The sequence below is a fragment of the Pteropus medius genome, unplaced genomic scaffold (genome assembly GCF_902729225.1).
Source record: "Pteropus medius unplaced genomic scaffold, Ma_sr-lr_union100, whole genome shotgun sequence".
NCBI classification, from domain to species: Eukaryota; Metazoa; Chordata; class Mammalia; order Chiroptera; family Pteropodidae; genus Pteropus; species Pteropus medius.
Genome location: NW_024352839.1, coordinates 134,026 through 153,868, shown reverse-complemented (window position 1 = coordinate 153,868; position 19,843 = coordinate 134,026). Strand labels below are relative to the sequence as shown.

Sequence of the window (19,843 nt, the reverse complement as noted above, 5' to 3'; positions counted from 1 at the left end):
TTATTACCCAAGCATTATACAGATTTAATGCAATCCCCATCAAAATCTCAATGGCATTTTTTAAAGAAATAGAACAAAAAAATTATCAGATTTGTATGGAACCACAAAAGATCCTGAATAGCCAAAGCAATCCTGAGAAAAAAGAATAAGGCCAGAGGTATCACTCTGCCTGATTTCAAATTATACTACAAAGCAACAATGATCAAAACAGCATGATATTGGCAGAGAAACAGACACATAGAGCAATGTAACAAAATTAAAGGTCCAGAAGTAAACCCTTGCATATATGGGCAAATAATTTTCCAAAAGAGAACAAAAACTATACAATAGAGAAAAGAAAGCCTCTTCAATAAATAGTGCTGGGAAAATTAGAAAGCCACATATAAAAGAATGAAACTATACTGCTGTCACCATACACCAAAATTAACTCAAAATGGAGTAAAGAACTAAATATAAGACCTGAAACAATAAATTGCATAGAAGAAAACATAGGTACTAATGGACCTTGGATTTAGAGAGGATTTTATGAACTTGACCTCAAAGGCAAGAGAAGTAAAAGCAAAAATAAATGAGTGGGACTATATCAAATTAAAAAAGCTTCTGCACAGCAAAAGAAACCATCAACAAGGCAAAATGGCAAACAACTGAATGGGAGAAGATATTTGCAAACAGTGCAAATAGGGCTAATATTAAAAATACTTAAAGAACTCATACAACCCAACAATTAAAAAAATCTAATTAAAAAATGAGCAGAAGATCTGAACAGATTCTTCTCCCAAGAGGACATACAAATGGCCAACAGACATATGAAAAGATGCTCAACTTCACTAACTATTAAGGAAATAGAAATCAAAACTACAGTGAGATACCATCTTGTACCTGTTGAATGGCTATCATCAACAGGACAAGTAATGACAAGTGTTGGAGAGGTTGTGCGGAAAAGGGAGCCCTCATACACTGCTGGTGGGAATGTAAATTGGTACAGCCAGCATGGAAAATAGTATGAAGTTTCCTCAAAAAACTAAGAATAGAATTTCCATGCGACCCAGCAATCCCTCTTTTGGGTATCTACCTAAAAAATTTGAAAACATTTACCCACAAAGATATATGCACTCTGATGTTCATTGTAACAGTATTCGTGGTGGCCAGAACATAGAAGCAACTGAAGTGAAGTGTCCTACAATAGAAAATTGGATAAAAAAGATGTGTTACATATATACAATAGAATATTACTCAGCCATAAGAAAAGATAAAATACTGCCATTTGTGACAACATAGGTGGATCTTGAGATTAACATGGTAAGCAAAATAAGTCAGACAGAAAAAGTTGAGAACCATATGATTTCACTCATATGTGTGATATAAAACTGAAAGCAACAAACAAACATGACAAACAGAGACTCATGGATATCGACAGTGGATTAGTGGTTACCAGAGGGAAGTGGGGAGGGGGCAGGAAGATGGGGGTAAAGGGTGACAGAAGGAAATTTAACTTTTGGTGGTGAACATACAATGCAATATACATATGATGTATTTTTGATATGTACACTTGAAACTTATTTGCTTTTATTAACCAATGTCACACCAATAATATTAATAAAAAAGATGTAAAGGTGACATTAATATCATAAAGTGTGCTTGGGAACAGAAATAAAAGCATAAAGTTTTTTATGCAATTGATGTTGTTATTACCTTAAAATAGGCTTACGTTTCATATAAGCCTCATAGTAACCACAAAGAAAAAATCTATAGTAGATACATAAAAAATAAAGAGAAAGGAATCAAAGCATACCCCTATTTAAAAAAATCATCAAATCACAAAGGAAGACAGCAAGAGAGGAAGAAAGGAGCTACAATACAATCAGAAATTGTAGAATGTCAATAATACAACCTTACCTGTCGATAATTACTTTAACTGTAAAATGATTAAATTTTCCAATCAAGGACAAAACGGCAGCTGAATGGGTTAAAAAAAAAAAAACAAAACAAGATCCAAAAATATGCTGCCTACAAGAGAATCATTTTAGCTTTAATAAACACAGTCTGAAAGTGAAAAAATGGAAAAAGATATTCCATGCAAATGGTAATCAAAAGAGAGCAGGCTTGGTTATACTTACTTATATCAGACAAAATAGACTTTCAGTCGAAATCTGTCATAGGAGATAAGAGTCACTATAATAATGATAAATGGTCAATTAATCAAGATGATATAACAATTGTATATATATATGCACCCAACATCAGAACACTTAAATATATAAAGCAAATATTGACAGGTCTGGAGGAAGAAATAAACAGCAATACAATAAAAGTAGGAAAATTTAATATCCCATTTTCAACAATGGCTAGCTCATCTAGACACAGAATCAATAAGGAAACACTGGACTTGAATAACACTTTAGATCAAATGAAACTAATAGACATACACAGAATATCCTATCCAACAGCAGCAGAATACATTCTTCTCAAGCACACACAGAATATTCTCCAGGATAGATCATATGTTAGGCCACAAAACAAGTCTTAACACATTTAAGATATAAAATAAAATAAAATAAAATAAAATAAAATAAAATAAAATAAAATAAAATATAAAATAAAATAAATAAAATAAAATAAAATATAAAATAAAATAAATAAAATAAAATAAATAAAATAAAATAAAATAAATAAAATAAAATAAATAAAATAAATAAAATAAAATAAAATAAAATAAAATAAAATAAAATAAAAACCTTTTTGATCACAATGGTATAAAACTAGAAATCGTCAAGGGAAAACTGGAAAATTCACAAATATGTGAAAATTAAAAAACACCCCCGAACAACCAATGTATCAAAAAAGAAATCAAAAGAGAAACCAAAAGGTATCTTGAGAAAAATAAAAATGGAAACAAAACATATAAAAATGCATGGGATAAAGCAAAGAAAATTCTTAGAGGGGCGTTTATAGCAATAAAAGTCTATATGAATAAAAAAAAAAACCTAAAAAATAAAACTAAAATAATTTTAAAAAAAAGAAAAAAGACCTTAAATAAACTACCAAATTTTACACAAGGAACTTGAAAAAGGGGAACAACCTAAATAAGTCTAAAGTTTGCAGCAGAAAATAAAAAACATTATAGTAGATATAAATAAAAGAGACTAAAAAGACAATAGAAAAGAATAAAACTGAGTTGGTTCTTTGAAAAGATAAAATTAAAAAATTGTTAGCTAGTCTGACAAAGAAAAAAGAGATAGGACTAAAAAAATTATAAACAAGAGAGAAGAGTTCCAATATTGCAAAGCAGGCAATGAAGAATTCGAAGCAGAGAGGCAGTAAATTGATAGTTGGCACAGTGTTTATAAATCTTGGACTATATTAAAAATAAAAGTGGACTAAATATGGACTAACGATAAGAATTTCATGAGTCAAGAATTATGATTAACCCAGTTTTTTCCCAAAGAATTAAAAAAATTAATTCTCGAAAGAATACAAAAAAAGTGAGAGCTATGCTTGCCCCTGTGTAGGGAAAGCAGATGGCTATAGAACTAGATATTAGGGGATTTAATTTTCACTTTACTTTTTTGGTAATCATTGAATTCTGTCACATGTACTTTTATTACCTAATTTTCTTAAATTAAAAGAGAATTGTAACATCAAAACATATATACACACTACAATACACACACACACACACACACACACAGACATGCACAAACACTAATGGTTGAGAATCTACCCAATAGAAATAAAAGAATGATGAAGTAAAAAATATTTATTGCATGATCATTTCTGCTGAAACAGTAAAAACAATTTTGAATATCTACAGTAGTAAGTGGCTCAAAGTACCAACATACATCCCATACTAGAAATATTCTGAAGCTTTAAAAGGAACAAATTAGAACTATATGTACTGACCTGGAAAAATGTCCATGATTATTTAAGTTAAAAAGGCAAACTGCCAGAAATATATCACTATAGGAAGTAAAACCTCTTTCATCCATATGTAACAAGCCCTTCATATGTGCAGGTATGTTTGAGCATGAAGAAAGAATAAACACGCATATTATCTCGGGGACTTGTGGGAGAGGAAGAAATTGTTTTCATCTTATCTCAGCCACACTTCACTGGTTTCAGTGAAAACATAATTTTACAGAATTTATTTCCAATAGTGGTTATTACAGTAACTCAGGAACAACATTGAAATCAGAACAATTTTTACCTTTTAATAACTTTTCCATTTTCCCACTTGAAAAAAATTATTTTCAAGGATTACTAAAGTTTCCGCCTCTGAGGTAAGTTTCTTAATTTGACCCCAGGTGAGAAAGGATGACTTCTTGGTGGATTGAGCTTGTTGAGGAGATGAGAGATTTATCTTAGCCATTTTCGTTAATGAGTTAGGCATATCTGTCGACCCAGGAGTTAATGAGTCAGGCATATCTGTCGACCCAGGATCAGGTGTCGAATGGGCCAACGGAGGGAATCTTCTTTTGTGATGCAGGCCGGATGAGCCGATCTGGTATCCATATCAGTGATTCTGCATCCTGTGGAAACACACAAGCATATTCTCGCCCCGATGTTAAAAGTACATTAGGCCCTTTCCACTGACCAGTCAATAAATCTTTCCATTTTACTATAACCTGTGGAGTATGCCTTTGTTCCCAATGTCTCATCATTTGAGTTAGCCCTTGTTCATTAATATTGAGATGATTGATAACGAAAAGAGCATGCTGTAATATATGATGTGGAGTCAAATATTTATTTATTCCTTGCTGAAGCTTGGATATTTGTAATTTTAATGTTTGATGTGCTCTTTCAACTATAGCTTGCCCTTGAGGATTATAAGGAATTCCTGTACTATGTTTAATATTAAATTTCCCACAAAATTCTTTAAAATTCTTTCAAGTATACACTGGAGTATTATCAGTCTTAATATGTTGCGGCAAGCCCAGATAGGCAAATGACTGAATCATATGTTGTACTACATCTTTATATACTTTTCCAGTTCTTGCTGATGCAAAAATTACATGAGAAAAAGTATCTATAGTTACATGCACAAAAGAAAGCTTCCCAAATTCTGGTATGTGTGTCACATCCATTTGCCATAATATATTAGGACGAAGTCCTCTAGGATTTACTCCCATAGCTAGAGAAGGTAAATGAGTAACACATGCAGGGCATTGTCTGATAATTTGTCTTGCTTGTTCTCTAGTTAAATGAAACTGCAGTCTTAAAGTTGCCGAATTCTGATGATGCAAAGAATGCGAAACGGTAGCTTCTTCCATAGCAGTTAAAATAACTTGTTAATTGATTGGCCTTTTGATTCCCTTCAGATAAATAGCCTGATAGATGAGAATGTCCTCTAATATGTCCAATAAAAAATGGATATTCTCTTTCCTGAATTAGAATTTGTAACAGTTTAAATTGTTCACAAATAGCTGAAGACGTAGAAATAAGAGCTGTTTCTATAGCTGAAAATAAATTAACAATATAAGCCGAATCTGTATATAAATTGAAAGCATTCTTTATTTGTTGAAATGCAGTTATGACTGAACTTTAAGAGCTGCGGCCATTGCTATTCCCTGTATATATGCAGGTGAAGCCTCCATGCAAATCCTTATACAGTCATTAAGACTTCCTGTTTTTCTTACCGGTCTCAAAAGAGACTGACATGTAAGATTTGCATTTTCAAACGCCAATTGTTTCATGACCATTTCAGCAGCTTCTGGATTATTAATGATTTTTGAAATATTCTCCTCTAATTTTGCTAAAAATTCCTCATAAGGCTCTTCTGGACCCTGTCTAATATTGCTTAAGAAAGTTGTTTTTGTCTCAGGTGAGAGCCACTGTCTCCAAGCTGCAACTGCAGGCTTTGAGACTTCCTCTAGTGCTGCTTTCGGAAGTTCAAGCTGTGCTTGAGGTGTAAAATATTCTTCAGTTCCCATCAGCATAGAGAAAGTTATTCGGTCTCTAGGCCTTTTCAAAATTCCCCTTTGAGCCGTAACTTTCGCCCTCTCTTCATAATCTGCTTTCCATATTAAGTGCAAACCTGGAGGCAAGCAAGATTTAGCAGTTTGCTGCCAATCAAAAGGTGTCATCCATTCACCAGCTATAGAGTCTACTAATTGTAAAGTGTAAGGAGCTGACGCCCCCAAATCCTTAACTGCTGTCTTTATCTCTTTCAGTAACTTAAATGGTATAGGCTCCCACTGTGGTGGATTTTCATCCGAAGGAAAGATTACTGAAAAACACCCTAGGCTGTTTTCTCCTTCATTTCTAGCTTGCCTTACTGCCCCTAAGAACCCTACCTTAGCAGGAACCCTTTTTGGCTGCCTATACTGATATGATGGAGGAGCTGTTGGAGGAGGTGCAGCAAACGCCTCAACCAGGCCAAATGTATTATAATCATGATCTTGATTGTATTTTGCTGCTTCATCCTCCAACTCCTGTTCATCCCCTGGATCTAAGCCTTCATCCTCAGTATCATCATTTTTCTGTACTGCCATTACAGTGGCCTTAGCCGGCTCAGTATTATTTATTCTTGTATAACTTCTAGTTTTCTTAACTACAGAACTAAGTGGGAGGTTTTCCTCCGTTTTCCTTGCTAAGCATACGGCCTCATGAGTAGGATCAAAATTATCTCTCAATAAATTCCATAAAGAAAATGCATCTACAGGAACCCTTTCTGGGCCATATAATGTATAGTAAAATTTCATTTCTTTTCCTAGTTTCTTCCAAGTTTCTAAGTTTAAAGTCCCTTCCTTAAGGGACTTTAACCAAGGAAACCAAGGAGAGCATTCTTGTACAAAATGAAAAAATTCACGTAACTGCTTACTTGATACTTGAATTCCTCTTTTTACTAACATATGTTTAACTATATCAATAAATAAACTTCTCTCTTTTGACTCTGTATGTCCCATGATTACTCGCCCTTTTCTACCTAGTCTCCTTTACTAGGGGGTCTGCAGCACCCAGTGGCGAGAGCCTTATCCTTGCCGAAATTATAAATACTTACCTTTAGGTCCCTGTTCGGGCGCCACTTGCCATGGTCCAGCCACGACAGGATCCAGGGGGCCCCAAAGGTGGGCAAGGCGTCGGCGCGGGAGACAGTCGACTATACAACTCAGAGGTGGTGTGACACTGTTCCGTTTTATTGTGATTTGAGTACAACTTTTTACTTTTTATTTTGGCATTTGATTATACTTTGTGGTTAAGGTAGCAGGGAGTTAAATTTCTGTGGTTAGGCGAAGCAGAAAATCTTATAGAGTATATTATTATTAATATTCATGATTAACTAGTACATTTTTCTCTCAATCATTAGAACAGAACTACCTGATGGAACAATCTAAACTTTTAATTCTTATATCTATTAGTTAAGATACAGTTTGATTTAAGTAAAGGTGATAGATAGATGTATTCATAATAGCAAGCATTGGCTTGTGGGCAGACATTGTTCTTTCTGCCTGAAGAAATCTTTTAAATGCTATTTGATTTATGCTATATCTAAAGTTCGAGCTGAACCTTTCTCATAGCTGTTCAAAAGTTTTCTTGGTGCAGTATTGAGGAAAATATTTATAAAAATCAGTTTTACAAAGCTGCTTTCATAAGCTAAGTTTCTGTTCCTTTGTTTTTTAAGCACCAAGGAGATCCTGACCTAGCCAGCCTTTCTATGAAACTTAAACTACTATAAGGCACATGAATTCCATCTTTATTCACTATACGTATACTGTCTTTATTATAAGCTCCTGTATAAGGCAAAGGAAGATCAGGTAATCTTTTCATATTATTAGCCCCCCTAGGTGGATACCAGAGTTTTCCATTTATCCAGTAGGCCACAAAAGGAGGCCCTTCCATAGTAGGCACAGGCTTATGAGTAAATTTCTTATCCTTTACTAATTTTTCTACTAACTGCGTGGGAACAGGAGTATAAACTGGTTCTAGTAATTCAGCTTGTTATAATTTATTCATAACATCTTTAAGAGGCGCGTCAAAAGGAATTTCTCTTAATAATTGTTCAAATAAAGGGTTTACGCATTCTGGACACGTCAGGGTGACTAGAGCTGATTCTATACGCAGAGAATTTACTATGTTTTCCTCAGAGCCAATTTTGAGGAAATCCATTTGTACAGTGTTTACACTTACTGGAATTTGTGCTACCCAAATTCCCCCTATTAATAAGATCATTCCTAAGAAACCAATTATCCCTAAACACATGCCACGTCCTCGTTCTTGACGATGCATTCCTTGAAGCCTCTGTCCCCATCTCCGGACCTTTTCACACAGTAGAGTAGAAAGAGGATGCGGCACTAATGAAATTCAGTATTTTACCAACTTCTTCCTTAAAGAAAAAAAAAATGTATATATCCAAAAATAATTTCATGAGGTTAGATTAGGATGAGGAGAGGAAACCTCACTGGTATCTCATTGGTACAAAGTGTCTGAAGTAATTTAAATTTTAAGCCATGATTAAAAACCTTACCACATTCATAAGGTTTATTTCCAGAATGAATTCTCTGATGATGTGAGAAGCTTAAAAGATAGCCAAAGGCCTTCCCACACTCCTTACATTTATAGGGCTTCTCGCCAGTATGACTTCTCTGATAGTGAATAAAGTGTGAATGAAGTCTAAATGCCTTACCACATATCACACATTCATTCACTAGTATGAATTCTTTGATGTCTTTTGAGGTGTGAGCACTGTCTAAAAGTTTCTCCACATTCTTTACACTCATAGGGTTTCTTACCAGTATGAATCCTCCAATGTAGGGTAAATTGTAAGCCATCACAAAGGCCTTCCCACATTCATTACATTCATAAAGGTTTTTTTTGCCAGAATGAATTTTCTGATGGTGAGAGAAGCTGGAGGGGTAGCTAAAGACTTTTCCACATTCTCTACATTCGTTGGGTTTCTCACCAGTATGAATTCCCTGATGTTTGGTAAAGTGTGAACAATGGCTAAAAGTCTTCCCACATTCTTTACATTCATAGGGTTTCTCACTAGTTTGGCATCTCAGAGGTTCAGTAAGTTGGAAGCCATGAATAAAAGCCTTCCCACATTGCTTACATTCATCAGGTTTTTCACCAATATGAAGTCTCTGATGTTGAGTAAGTTGTGATGGCCATCTAAAGGCCTTCCCACATTCCTTACATTCATAGGGTTTCTCACTTGTGTGAATTCTCTGATGTAGAATAAATTCTGGGCCATAATTAAAGGCCTTCCCACATTCTTTACATTTACAGTGTTTATCACCATTATAAATTCTCAGATGTTGATTAAGTTGTGAGCAAGGAATAAAGGCCTTCCAACATTCCTTACATTCAGAAAAAAATTTTTTTTAGAATGAATTTTTTTGTGATTAAAGAATAAATGATAACTGAAGTTCTTCCTACATTCTTTACATTAGAAGATTTCCTCTCTATTATAAAATTCCTGAATGAATAAAGTATATTGGCTAAAAATGGGCTTATGTTCATGGTTGATAATAAATTGCCCAAAATAGTCCTCCTGGTGTTCCTGTTGTCTCTCAAACTGACTTTTGTCTTCCAAAATATCTCTGAAAATGAATTTCTCAGAATTATGGCTTTTAAATGGTTCCATGACAGCCCATTGAGATGATTCTGTTTCACAAATGTCCCTTCTTGGAGATAAAGTCTTGGGTTCACACTTGAATACCAAACCTGAAAGATAAGAAACACATTTTAACTGCTGGCTTTATGTTACAAAAAAAATAAATTATCTATGGTAGAAAAGAGAAACAACTGAAAATAATTCACATAAAAAAGTCAAGGCTTGGAGAGCTTTTAAATGCTGTCATGCAATTGAACAACAACAAAAAAAGAGCAAGAAAAACAAAGAAAAATGTGAGCTTGAGAGAGAAAGTGAGGGAGTTAATAAGTCAAGCCAATAATTCTCAATTTTTAATTTACCTCAGAGGGGTGTTTGCTGCAATTATAGATATTTAGGAAACATTCTAGATCAAGTGAATCAGAATCTACAAGAGTCTGTATGTTTAACACTCTCTACTAGATCAAAGGAGACTGCTAGTTGTCCCCGAATATCTGTTATTACCCTTTTGTATAGTGATTGAATCCATAGTTTTTAGTTGAGAACAAGGCTACCCAATATAAACATTGCATTTACCAGGCTCCTCTGAAGCAGAATATGCCATGTAGTTGAATTCTGCTTAAAGAAATGCAGAAGTATTATGTAGTAGCTTCTGAGAACTTTCCTTAAGAACCAACTCGCCCATACCCTGTATCCCATATTGACCCATTTCCTCAGCAAAGCCAGTTGCAGTATGGATTTGATGTCATGTCTGTGATGGTTTTGAAGAGCTACCATTCCAGCCTGGACTCTATTGCAAGAGAAAATTAACTTTCTATATAGTTTAAACCATTATTATTTATAGATCTCTGTCACATGCAGCTAAACCTGTATGCAAGTAAGAGCTGCCCACTGTACTGAAATTTAAAAAATCCAGCTCTTGACCATGTAATATAAGGCCTCTGCTTACCTATAATACCTATAATACCTCATTTCGAGTCTGCCATTTTAGTCATTGCTACAACAATACTAACCTCCTTTCAACAACTAAGGCATTCCAAAGGCTTTCCTACCATAGAGCTTTTCAGACACTGTTTCAAAAGAAAAATTTTGAAGCTGACAGCTATATAAAGCATTCTATTCTAACACAATTTATTTTCCTGTTTTCCTAATGATGGACATTTGGGTTGTCTTCAGCTATCTGCTGTTATGATTAGTATTGCTATGAACATTCCTGTATATTTCTTTTGGTAAAAATAGGACTTCTTTCTCCTGGGTGTATACACCTTGGAATGAAATTGCTGCATCACATGATATGCATTTGTCCAGCTTTAGTCGTCACTATCTGTTTTCTAATTTATAATTCCATCAAACTGTAAGAGTTCAGGTTTCTCACATCCTCACCAACATTATTATCAATCATCTGTTTAGGCATCCAGCAGTTGTTTTGTGATACTACATTGTGGGTTTTATTTGCAATTTCCCTGATGGCAAATGAGGTTAAGCATGTTTTCATATGTTCATTGGTCAGCTGGACATCTTCTTTAATAAAATGCTAACCCAGACCTTTTGTTCATTTTTGTTAATTTTTGAGGTAAAATTCATATAACATAAAATCCATGATTTTAACCATTTTGAAGTGTACAGTTCAGTAACTTCCAGTACATTCTCAATGTTGTGCAACCATCAGATCATCATCTAATTCTAGAATATTTTCATTATGCCAAAAAGGAAGCCCATACACCTGGTCATTTCCTATTCTCCTCTTCCCCCAGCCCCTGGTAACCAGTAATCTGCTTTATGTCTTTATGAATTTGCATATTCTGGACACTTCATAAATTGGAATCATACAATATGTGACCTTTTGTCAACAACATGCTTGTATGTACAGTTTCATTCAATATAATGTTTTCAAGAGTCAACTATATTATAACATGTATCAGTACTTCATTTTTTTTTTAAGTCCAAGTAATATTCCATTGTGGAGATGTCAGCACTGAACTGGTCTGAAAGAGAAGTTTCGATGGTTAGACATCCAGTTGGAAGAATGCACAAAAGGTCGACATGAGAATGAAATGGTTGGCACCAACTTTTTTGTGTGGAGCGCAGTTCTATTGGGGGAAGTGCAGTTTATTGCGGGGAGCAGGCTTCTGCTTCTCCTCTTCTTGTGCTCCCCTTTCTTGTGCTCTCCTTCTGTTCCTCAAGGGACTACATGGCTCCACAGATATCAGAGTACAATAGTGGCATTCAGCCACACATGCTTGACACAATAAGCTGAAATATGTTTACATTTTTAGGTGCAGACATCCCACTACACTAATGTAACATTCTAACCAGGTTCCTATTACTAGCCACGAGCCTGGATCACAGACAGACCTCGGACCAGCCAGGCCTGGGACCCACAGGAGATATACTATATCTTGTTTATTCATTCATCAGTTGAAGGACATTTGGGTAGTTTCTGAGTTGTGTTTTTCTTTTTGATTTCTAGGAATTCTTAATATATTTTGAATATAACCAACGAACATTGCAAACATCTTCTCCCACTCTGGTGCTGGCCCTTTCATTCTCTTAATAGTATGTTTTAATGAACAGAAGTTCTTAATTTTAAGGTAATCTAATCCCAAGGTCACAAAAATATACTCATATTGTCTTCTAGAAGTTTTGGTATTTTACTTTTCAGATATAGATCTATAATCCACCTAGATTAAATTTTAAGGGTGTGATGTAGGAATCAAGATCTCTATTTTTGGATAATCCTATTGACTGAGCAATATTTCTTGAAAAGGCCACCCTTTCCCTGTCATTGTTTTATATCAAATGACTGTGTATATTACCTATTTTCTTTATAACCCATTCCAATATTTCAACTTCAATGACTCTGTTGATACATTACTAGCTAAAGTCATTAACAAAATCACTTTGCCAAAATCTGTGCTCAAGTACCAGTCCTCACTCTACTTGACTCACTAGTAGCATTTCACACAACTGACTAATCCCTTTCACTGCTGTACAACATATTCTCCTAGTCATCCTCCTACTTCTCTGTTTGTATTCAGTTCTCCTTAATGGATCCTCCTACACTTCCTGACCTCTAAATGTTGGAATATCTCAGAATTCAGCTCTCAACCTATTCTCTTTCCCTAAATACCAGTCTGGCTTACATACCAGTCATATACTACTAAGTCTTAAATTTATACCTCTAACTTTTTTAAAAAAAATTAAATTGTGGTAAAACATATATCAGAAAATTTACCATCTTAGCAATTTTTAAGTACACAATTCATCAGTGTTAATTATGTTCACAATGTTATGCAACCAATCACCTGAACTTTATCACCTTGTAGAACTGAAACTTTGTACCCATTAATAACTACCCATTCCCTCGCACCCCATGCCCCAGCTTCTGGCAACCACAATTCTACTATCTGTTTCTATGGGTTTTACTACTCTAGAAACCTCACATCAGTGGAATCATATAAAATTTGTTATTTTGTGACAGACTTATTTTACTCAGCATAATGTCCTAGGGTTCATCCATATTGTAGCATGTCTCAAAACTTATTTTCATTTTAAGGCTGAATAATATTCATTGTATGTATACAGTGTATACCACATTTTGTTTTATCAATTTATGTGTTGATGGGGAACTAAATGGCTCCCACCATTTGGCTATTGTGTATAATACTGCTAAGAACATATCCGAACAAATATCTGTTTGAGTACTGCTTTCAATTATTTTGGGGATATATTCAGAAGTGAAATTGCTGGATCATATAGTATTCTATTTTTAATATTTTGAAAAATAACCATACTGTTTTCCACAGGGACTATACCACTTCACATTCTAACCAATAGTACACAAAAGCTCCAATTTCTCCAAATCCATAGCAACACTGTTATTTTCAGTTTTTAAAAAAATTGTTTTTGATAGTAGCCATCTTGGTGGCTGTGAGGTGATATTTCATTGTAGTTTTGATATGCATTTCTCTGGCATCTAGTGATGTTGAGTAACTATTCATGTGCTTGCTGGCTATTGATGTATCTTCTTTAAGGAAATGTCTATTCAAGTCCTTTTCTCATTTTTTAATCAAGTCATATGCTTTTTCATTGTTGAGTTATAGAAGTTCTTTATATAGTCTGGATATTAACCCCTTATCAGTATGTGATTTACAAGTATTTTCTCTTATCCTATAGGCTGCCTTCTCATTCTATTGTGTCCTTTGATGTATATACTTCTAGCTTTTACCTTACTCCTGAGTCCCACATTAATCATCTAATACCTATGTGAAAACTTTATGTAAATATGTAATAAGTATCTCAACCATAAGATGTCCAATGAGAACTTTCAATTTCCTCTTTTTAGATTCATTCATACTCCAGCTTAACCCTTCTCAGTAAATGCAACCATCTTTTACCAGTATGTTAAGACAAAGCCTAGATATTTCTTTTTACTCAACTTGTAGTCTGTTAGCAAGCATGGTCCACTTGTTCTTTAACATATATAATGACATCTAATCATTTATTACCACCATTCCTACCACAGTCTAAGCTACTGCCATTGTACTACTGCAGTAGCTCTCAAACTGGTCATCTTTTTCTTCTTTCCTTTCCTTCCTTCCTTCCTTCCTTCCTTCCTTCCTTCCTTCCTTCTTCTTCCTTCCTTCCTTCCTTCCTTCCTTCCTTTTCTCCTTCCTTTCTCTCTCTCTCTCTCTCTCTCTCTTTCTTTCTTTCTTTCTTTCTTTCTTTCTTTCTTTCTTTCTTTCTTTCTTAGCACATTGTATCTAAATGCCATCACAGAACTCTTGCTCTCAAATCTCTTTAATGGTTTCTTACCACATTTGAGAGAAAAAGATCTTTATGATGGCATGTAAGGCCTTAAATTCTCTGGCCTCTGTCTATCCCTCTGACTGATTGAAACTTGTAAGATGCAACTAAAATTGTATTTAGAGGAAAATTTATGGCCTTAAAGACAGAAAAAAAAGAAATTCTTGAAATGAATCATCTACATAATCTCAAGAACTTAGAAGAATAGCAAAACAAAGCTCCCACCCCCCTCCAAAAGAATAAGAAAAAAAAAGGGGCAGAATAAATGAAACAGAAACAAATATATAATAGAGGGGATTCTTGGTAAGACTGATCAAGAAAAATATACCACTTCCCCTACAGATCAAATGTTAATTATAAAGAAAAAAATTACAGTGGATAAACCTGGCAAACACCACCCAAACCAAGTGATCAATGTTAACATCACCAATAATGGAACAGAATGACATTATGTGCCTCTATAAATGACACACATAGAAGGATATATCACTAATGTAATATTCCTAATAAATGCATTAACTGAATTTAGTCAGGAGGAACCATCAAATATACTCCAATTAGATAGGAAAAAAATGGCGTAGATGATAGAGGCTCTATTCATCCCTCTTGCAACCAAATCAAAGTTGTGAAAGAAACAAGGAGCAAACATCAAGGAAAATCACCTGGGATTTAGATGAACAAGCCCTACAACAAGGGAGAGAAATAAGAAATCATCCTGAAATGGGAGGAGTTAGGAAGGGGTGAGGACACGAGGCTGCCTGGTCTCGAGTGGCTAATTGGAACAGAGGCCATAGAAGTAGCAGTCAATAGCTATAGACACCTCTTAAAGAGGCCAGGCTTTGGAGAAACACGGCGGGGTGAGAGACATCGCTAGATCTTTCTCCTTGAAACGACAATAAGCTGAACATCTAAAACTCAACAAAAAACACCCAAACCACTCATCAGCATGTCTGAGCGTGGGATCTGCGCATAAGAGCTACAATAGTTGAGAACCCCAGGTGTCGGGTGGTAGACTGGGAGAAATAAAGAAGCTGCCTCTCACAGCCACGGGAGCTCCCTGTAGGAGTAGGGGGAGAGGAGAAGGTGTGGTGCATTTCCTGAACAGCCCTTCCTGGTAGTACTGTGAGCTCCATGCAGCTGGCGGCAGGTCCCTGTCATCAGGGCAGAAAGCAGAGGAGCAGGACAGCAGAGAAACAACAGATGATTTTTACCACACGTGGTTGCAAAACTGAAGCTGAGCTGCAGTCCCCAACTCCTAACCCAGAGGGCCCCTACCCCCACATCCTCTGAGACAGAACACCACAGAGCTCAGGGAAACCTGAGCAAATGCTACTGAAACCATCGCTAACACTGACAGGGACCGAGACTGAGAGTAGTGAGTGCAATGAAACTTCTATAAGGAAAAAAAAGGCATAATTTAGACTTTATATAAAGCAGGGATCCAAGAGGCTTAAAAGCCACCTACTGGAAACAGAAAGAAAAGTGCCTTCTTTGCAATAGGCTAAAGAGTGACCTTTATATAATAAATCTTTCTGGAAAAAAGGAATACACTTCCATTAATGCCCAGGCAGAGAAACAGTTTATTAAACACCACAAACAACCAAGGTGACAAGGCATCTCTGAAAGAAAGATAAAAATCTCCAGAAAATAAGCTTACAGACATAGAAATATGTGACTTAAATGACAGAGAATTCAGGATGGTACTTCTGAAAAAACTCAGTGAGTTCCAAAACAATTTCAGGAATTGAAAAAACAACTAGATCAGCAGAATGAGTTCTTTAGCAAGGAGATTGAAACCCTCAAAAAGAACAGAATAGATCAACTGGAGATACACACACACACACACACACACACACACACACACACACACACACACTGCAAGAGTTGAAAAAGAACTAGCAAGCATGGGAAATAGAGTCGACCAAATGGAGGAAAGGATCAGCAATATCAAAGACAGGAATCTAGAAATAAATCAGAAGGAAGAAGAGAGAAACCGAAGAATGAAAAATAATGAAAGAGAAACACAAGAACTAGCTGATACCACCAGGAGAGGAAACATAAGAATAATGGGCATTTTCAAAGGAGAGGAAATGGAGCGGGGACTAGAAAGCACTTTCAGACAAATAGTTGATGAGAATTTCCCAAATCTAAGGAATGAGCTGGAGCTCAAGAAGTCAACAGAACACCCAATTATCTCAACTCAAAAAGGCCTTCATCAAGATACATTGTATTAAAGTTATCAAAAATCAACGACAAAGACAGAATTCTCAGGGCAGCCAGGGAAAAGAAGATAGTAACCTAGAAAGGAAAACCCATTAGATTATCATCAGGCTTCTCAGCACAAACCTTACAAGCCAGAAAATAGTGGAATCACATGTTCAAACTATTAAGTGAAAGGAACTAACAGCCAAGAATAATGTATCCAGCAGAGCTCTCCTTTAGATGTGAAGGAGAAATAAAGACTTTTCTAACACACAAAAGTTGAGGGAATTCTCCACTATGAGGCCTACACTACAGGAAATACTGAAAGGGGTCTGCTCACTTAAAACAAATTGACCAAAAAAAAAAAAAACCAAAACATAATTAGGAGTAAGGTGACTATCAGGCAAATACAAGCAGAGGAGTGCAACCCTTACTAAGAACAGGGCATTATAAACATAAACAATAAGAAGAGAATTGCCATAGTAAGATAGTAATGAATGTTCAGCATACATAGGACAAATTGAGACAACAATGACTGAAAAGGGGAGATTTCAAAGATCCAAATTCGCAAAGGGGAATGGAGATAAGGCACACACAGAGGAAAATGGAAGACTTTATATATGTAACTATCTTTTACATATTCGTAATGGTACTCTGTTATATAACATAAAACAAGAACAACCAGAGGCAAAACCCACAAAAGCCAACCAAATAAAGAAAACAGAAACACAAGGACAAGGAAGCAATGGAAACATCGAGCTACCAGAAAACAAAAGATAAAATGGCTATAAGAAGACCTCATATTTCAATAATCTCCCTAAATGTAAATGAACTCAACTCATAAATAAAAAGGCACAGAGTGGCAGAAGGGATCAAAAAACAAAACACAACCATATGCTGCCTCCAGGTGACACATCTCAGCTCCAAAGACAAATATAGACTCAAAGTGAAAGGGTGGAAAATGATATTTCAAGCAAAAGGCATTCAAAGAATAGTGGGAGTAGCGGTACTAATATCAGATGAAATAGACTTCAAAATAAAAAAAGGTAAAGAAAGATACTGAGGGACACTTCATAATGATAAAGGGAATCATGCACCAAGAATACATAACACTTATTAATATCTATGCTCCCAATCAGGGAGCCCTAAAATATGTAAAGACACTAGTAACAGAGCTAAAGGGAGAAACAAACCAAAACACTATCGTAGTAGGGGACCTAAATACCCCACTGTCAGTTATGGACAGATCGTCCAAACAGAAAATCAATAAGGAAATAACATTCTTAAATGACACATTACACCAGTTGGACACAATTGACATTTACAGAGACTTCCATCCTGAAATAGCTGCTTATACATTCTTCTCTAGTGCACATGGAACATTCTCAAGGATTGGCCACATAGTGGGACACAGAAGTAGTCTCAACAAATATGAGAGTTGAAGTCATACCAACCATATTCCCTGATTATAATGCTTTAAAGCTGGAGCTCAACTGCACAAAGAAGGCGGGAAGAACCACAAATGCTTGGAGATTAAACAACATACTACTGAAGAATAACTGAATCAGAGAAGAAATAAAAGCAGAGGTCAAGAGATACATAGAAATGAATGATAATGATAGTACAACATATCAAAACTTTTGGAACACAGCAAAAGCGGTCATAAGAGGAAAGTTCATATCATTACAGGCCTACCTCCAAGAACAAGAATGAGCCCAAATAAACAACCTAATGCTTCATCTTTAAAAACTAGAAAAGGAAGAATAAATGAAGCCTAAAGTCAACAGAAGGAAATAAATGATCAAAATTAGAGCAGAAATAAATCATCAAAATTAGAGCAGAAATAAATGAAATTGAAAACAACAATAACAAAAAACTAATAGAAAAAATAAATGCAACAAAGAGCTGGTTCTTTGAGAAGGTTAATAAAACTGACAAACCCCTGGCTTGACTCACTAAAGAAAAAAGAGAAATGACACAAATAGACAAAATCAGGGATGAAAGAGGGGAAATTGTGACAGATACTGCAGAAAAACAAAGGATCGTACAAGAATATGATGAAAAAGAATAAACACCAAATTTAATAACCTAGAAGAAATGGACCAGTACTTAGAAAAATATAATCTTCCTAGACTGAATCAAGAAGAACTGGAAAATCTAAATAGACCGATCAGCAGTATGAAAATTGAAACAATCATCAAAAAACTACCAAAAAGTAAAAGTCCAGGACCAGATGGCTTCACCAGAGTATTTTACAAAACATTCACAGAAGACTTAATACCTGTTCTCCTCAAACTCTTCCAAAGAATCTAACAGGAGGCAATAATTCCCAACTCATTTTATGAGGCCAATATTACCCTGATACCAAAACCTCGTAAAGATAACACACAAAAGAAGAAAACTATGGACCGATATCTCTCATGAACACAGATGCAAAAATTCTAAATAAGATACTAGCAAATCGAATACAGTAACGTATTAAAAAAGATTATGCACCACGATCAAGTGGGCTTCATCCTAGAGGCACAGGGATGGTTCAACATATGCAAATCGATTAACATGATACACCACATAAACAAATTTTAAAAATAAGAATCTTATGATCATATCAATAGATACAGAAAAAGCCTTTGACAAGATACGGCATCCATTTATCAAAACACTTAACAAAATCATATAGAAGGAAAGTATGTTAACATAATAAAGGCCATGTATGACAAGCCCTCAGCCAACATTATACTGAATTGTGACAAACTTAAAACCTTTCCTCTAAGATCAGGAACAAAGCAAGGCTGTCCACTATCCCCACTGTATAACATTGGAGATTAGAGTGAGTTCAATCACACATGAGAAAGATATAAAAGGCATCCAAATAGGAAAAGAAGAAGTCAAACTGTCCCTATTTGCAGATGACATGATTCTCTAAAGACTCCACACAAGAACACTACTGGCATCAATAAGCGAATACAGTTAAGTTTCTGGATATGAAATCAACATTGAAAAATCCATAGCATTCCTATGTTCTAATAATGAAGCATCAGAAAAATAAGGGGAAAAAATAATTCCTTTTGCAATTGCAACAAAAAGAATATAATAACTAGGAATAAATCTAATGAATCATGTATAGGACCTATATAATGAAAACTATAATACCTGTTAAAAGAAATCGAAGAAGATACAAAGAAATGGACAGATATTCTGTGTTCTTGAATTGGAAGAATCAACATAGTTAAAATGACCTTATTACCTAAAGCATTATACAGATTTAATGCAATCCCCATCAAAATC

The 19,843-nt window shown here is 35.2% G+C and overlaps 1 protein-coding gene across 1 annotated transcript; it reads right to left on the bottom strand.

The window, feature by feature from the left end:
- Nucleotides 1-8,366: 8,366 nt before the first annotated feature.
- Nucleotides 8,367-9,305, bottom strand: LOC120592485 (zinc finger protein 461-like; the record flags this gene model as incomplete). The annotated part of the gene is given in 3 exon segments (XM_039850210.1): nucleotides 8,367-8,637; nucleotides 8,639-8,771; nucleotides 8,774-9,305. Coding segments are annotated over 3 exon segments (936 nt in total), but the record flags the coding sequence as incomplete, so codon positions are not given.
- Between the last annotated feature and the right edge of the window lie 10,538 nt (nucleotides 9,306-19,843).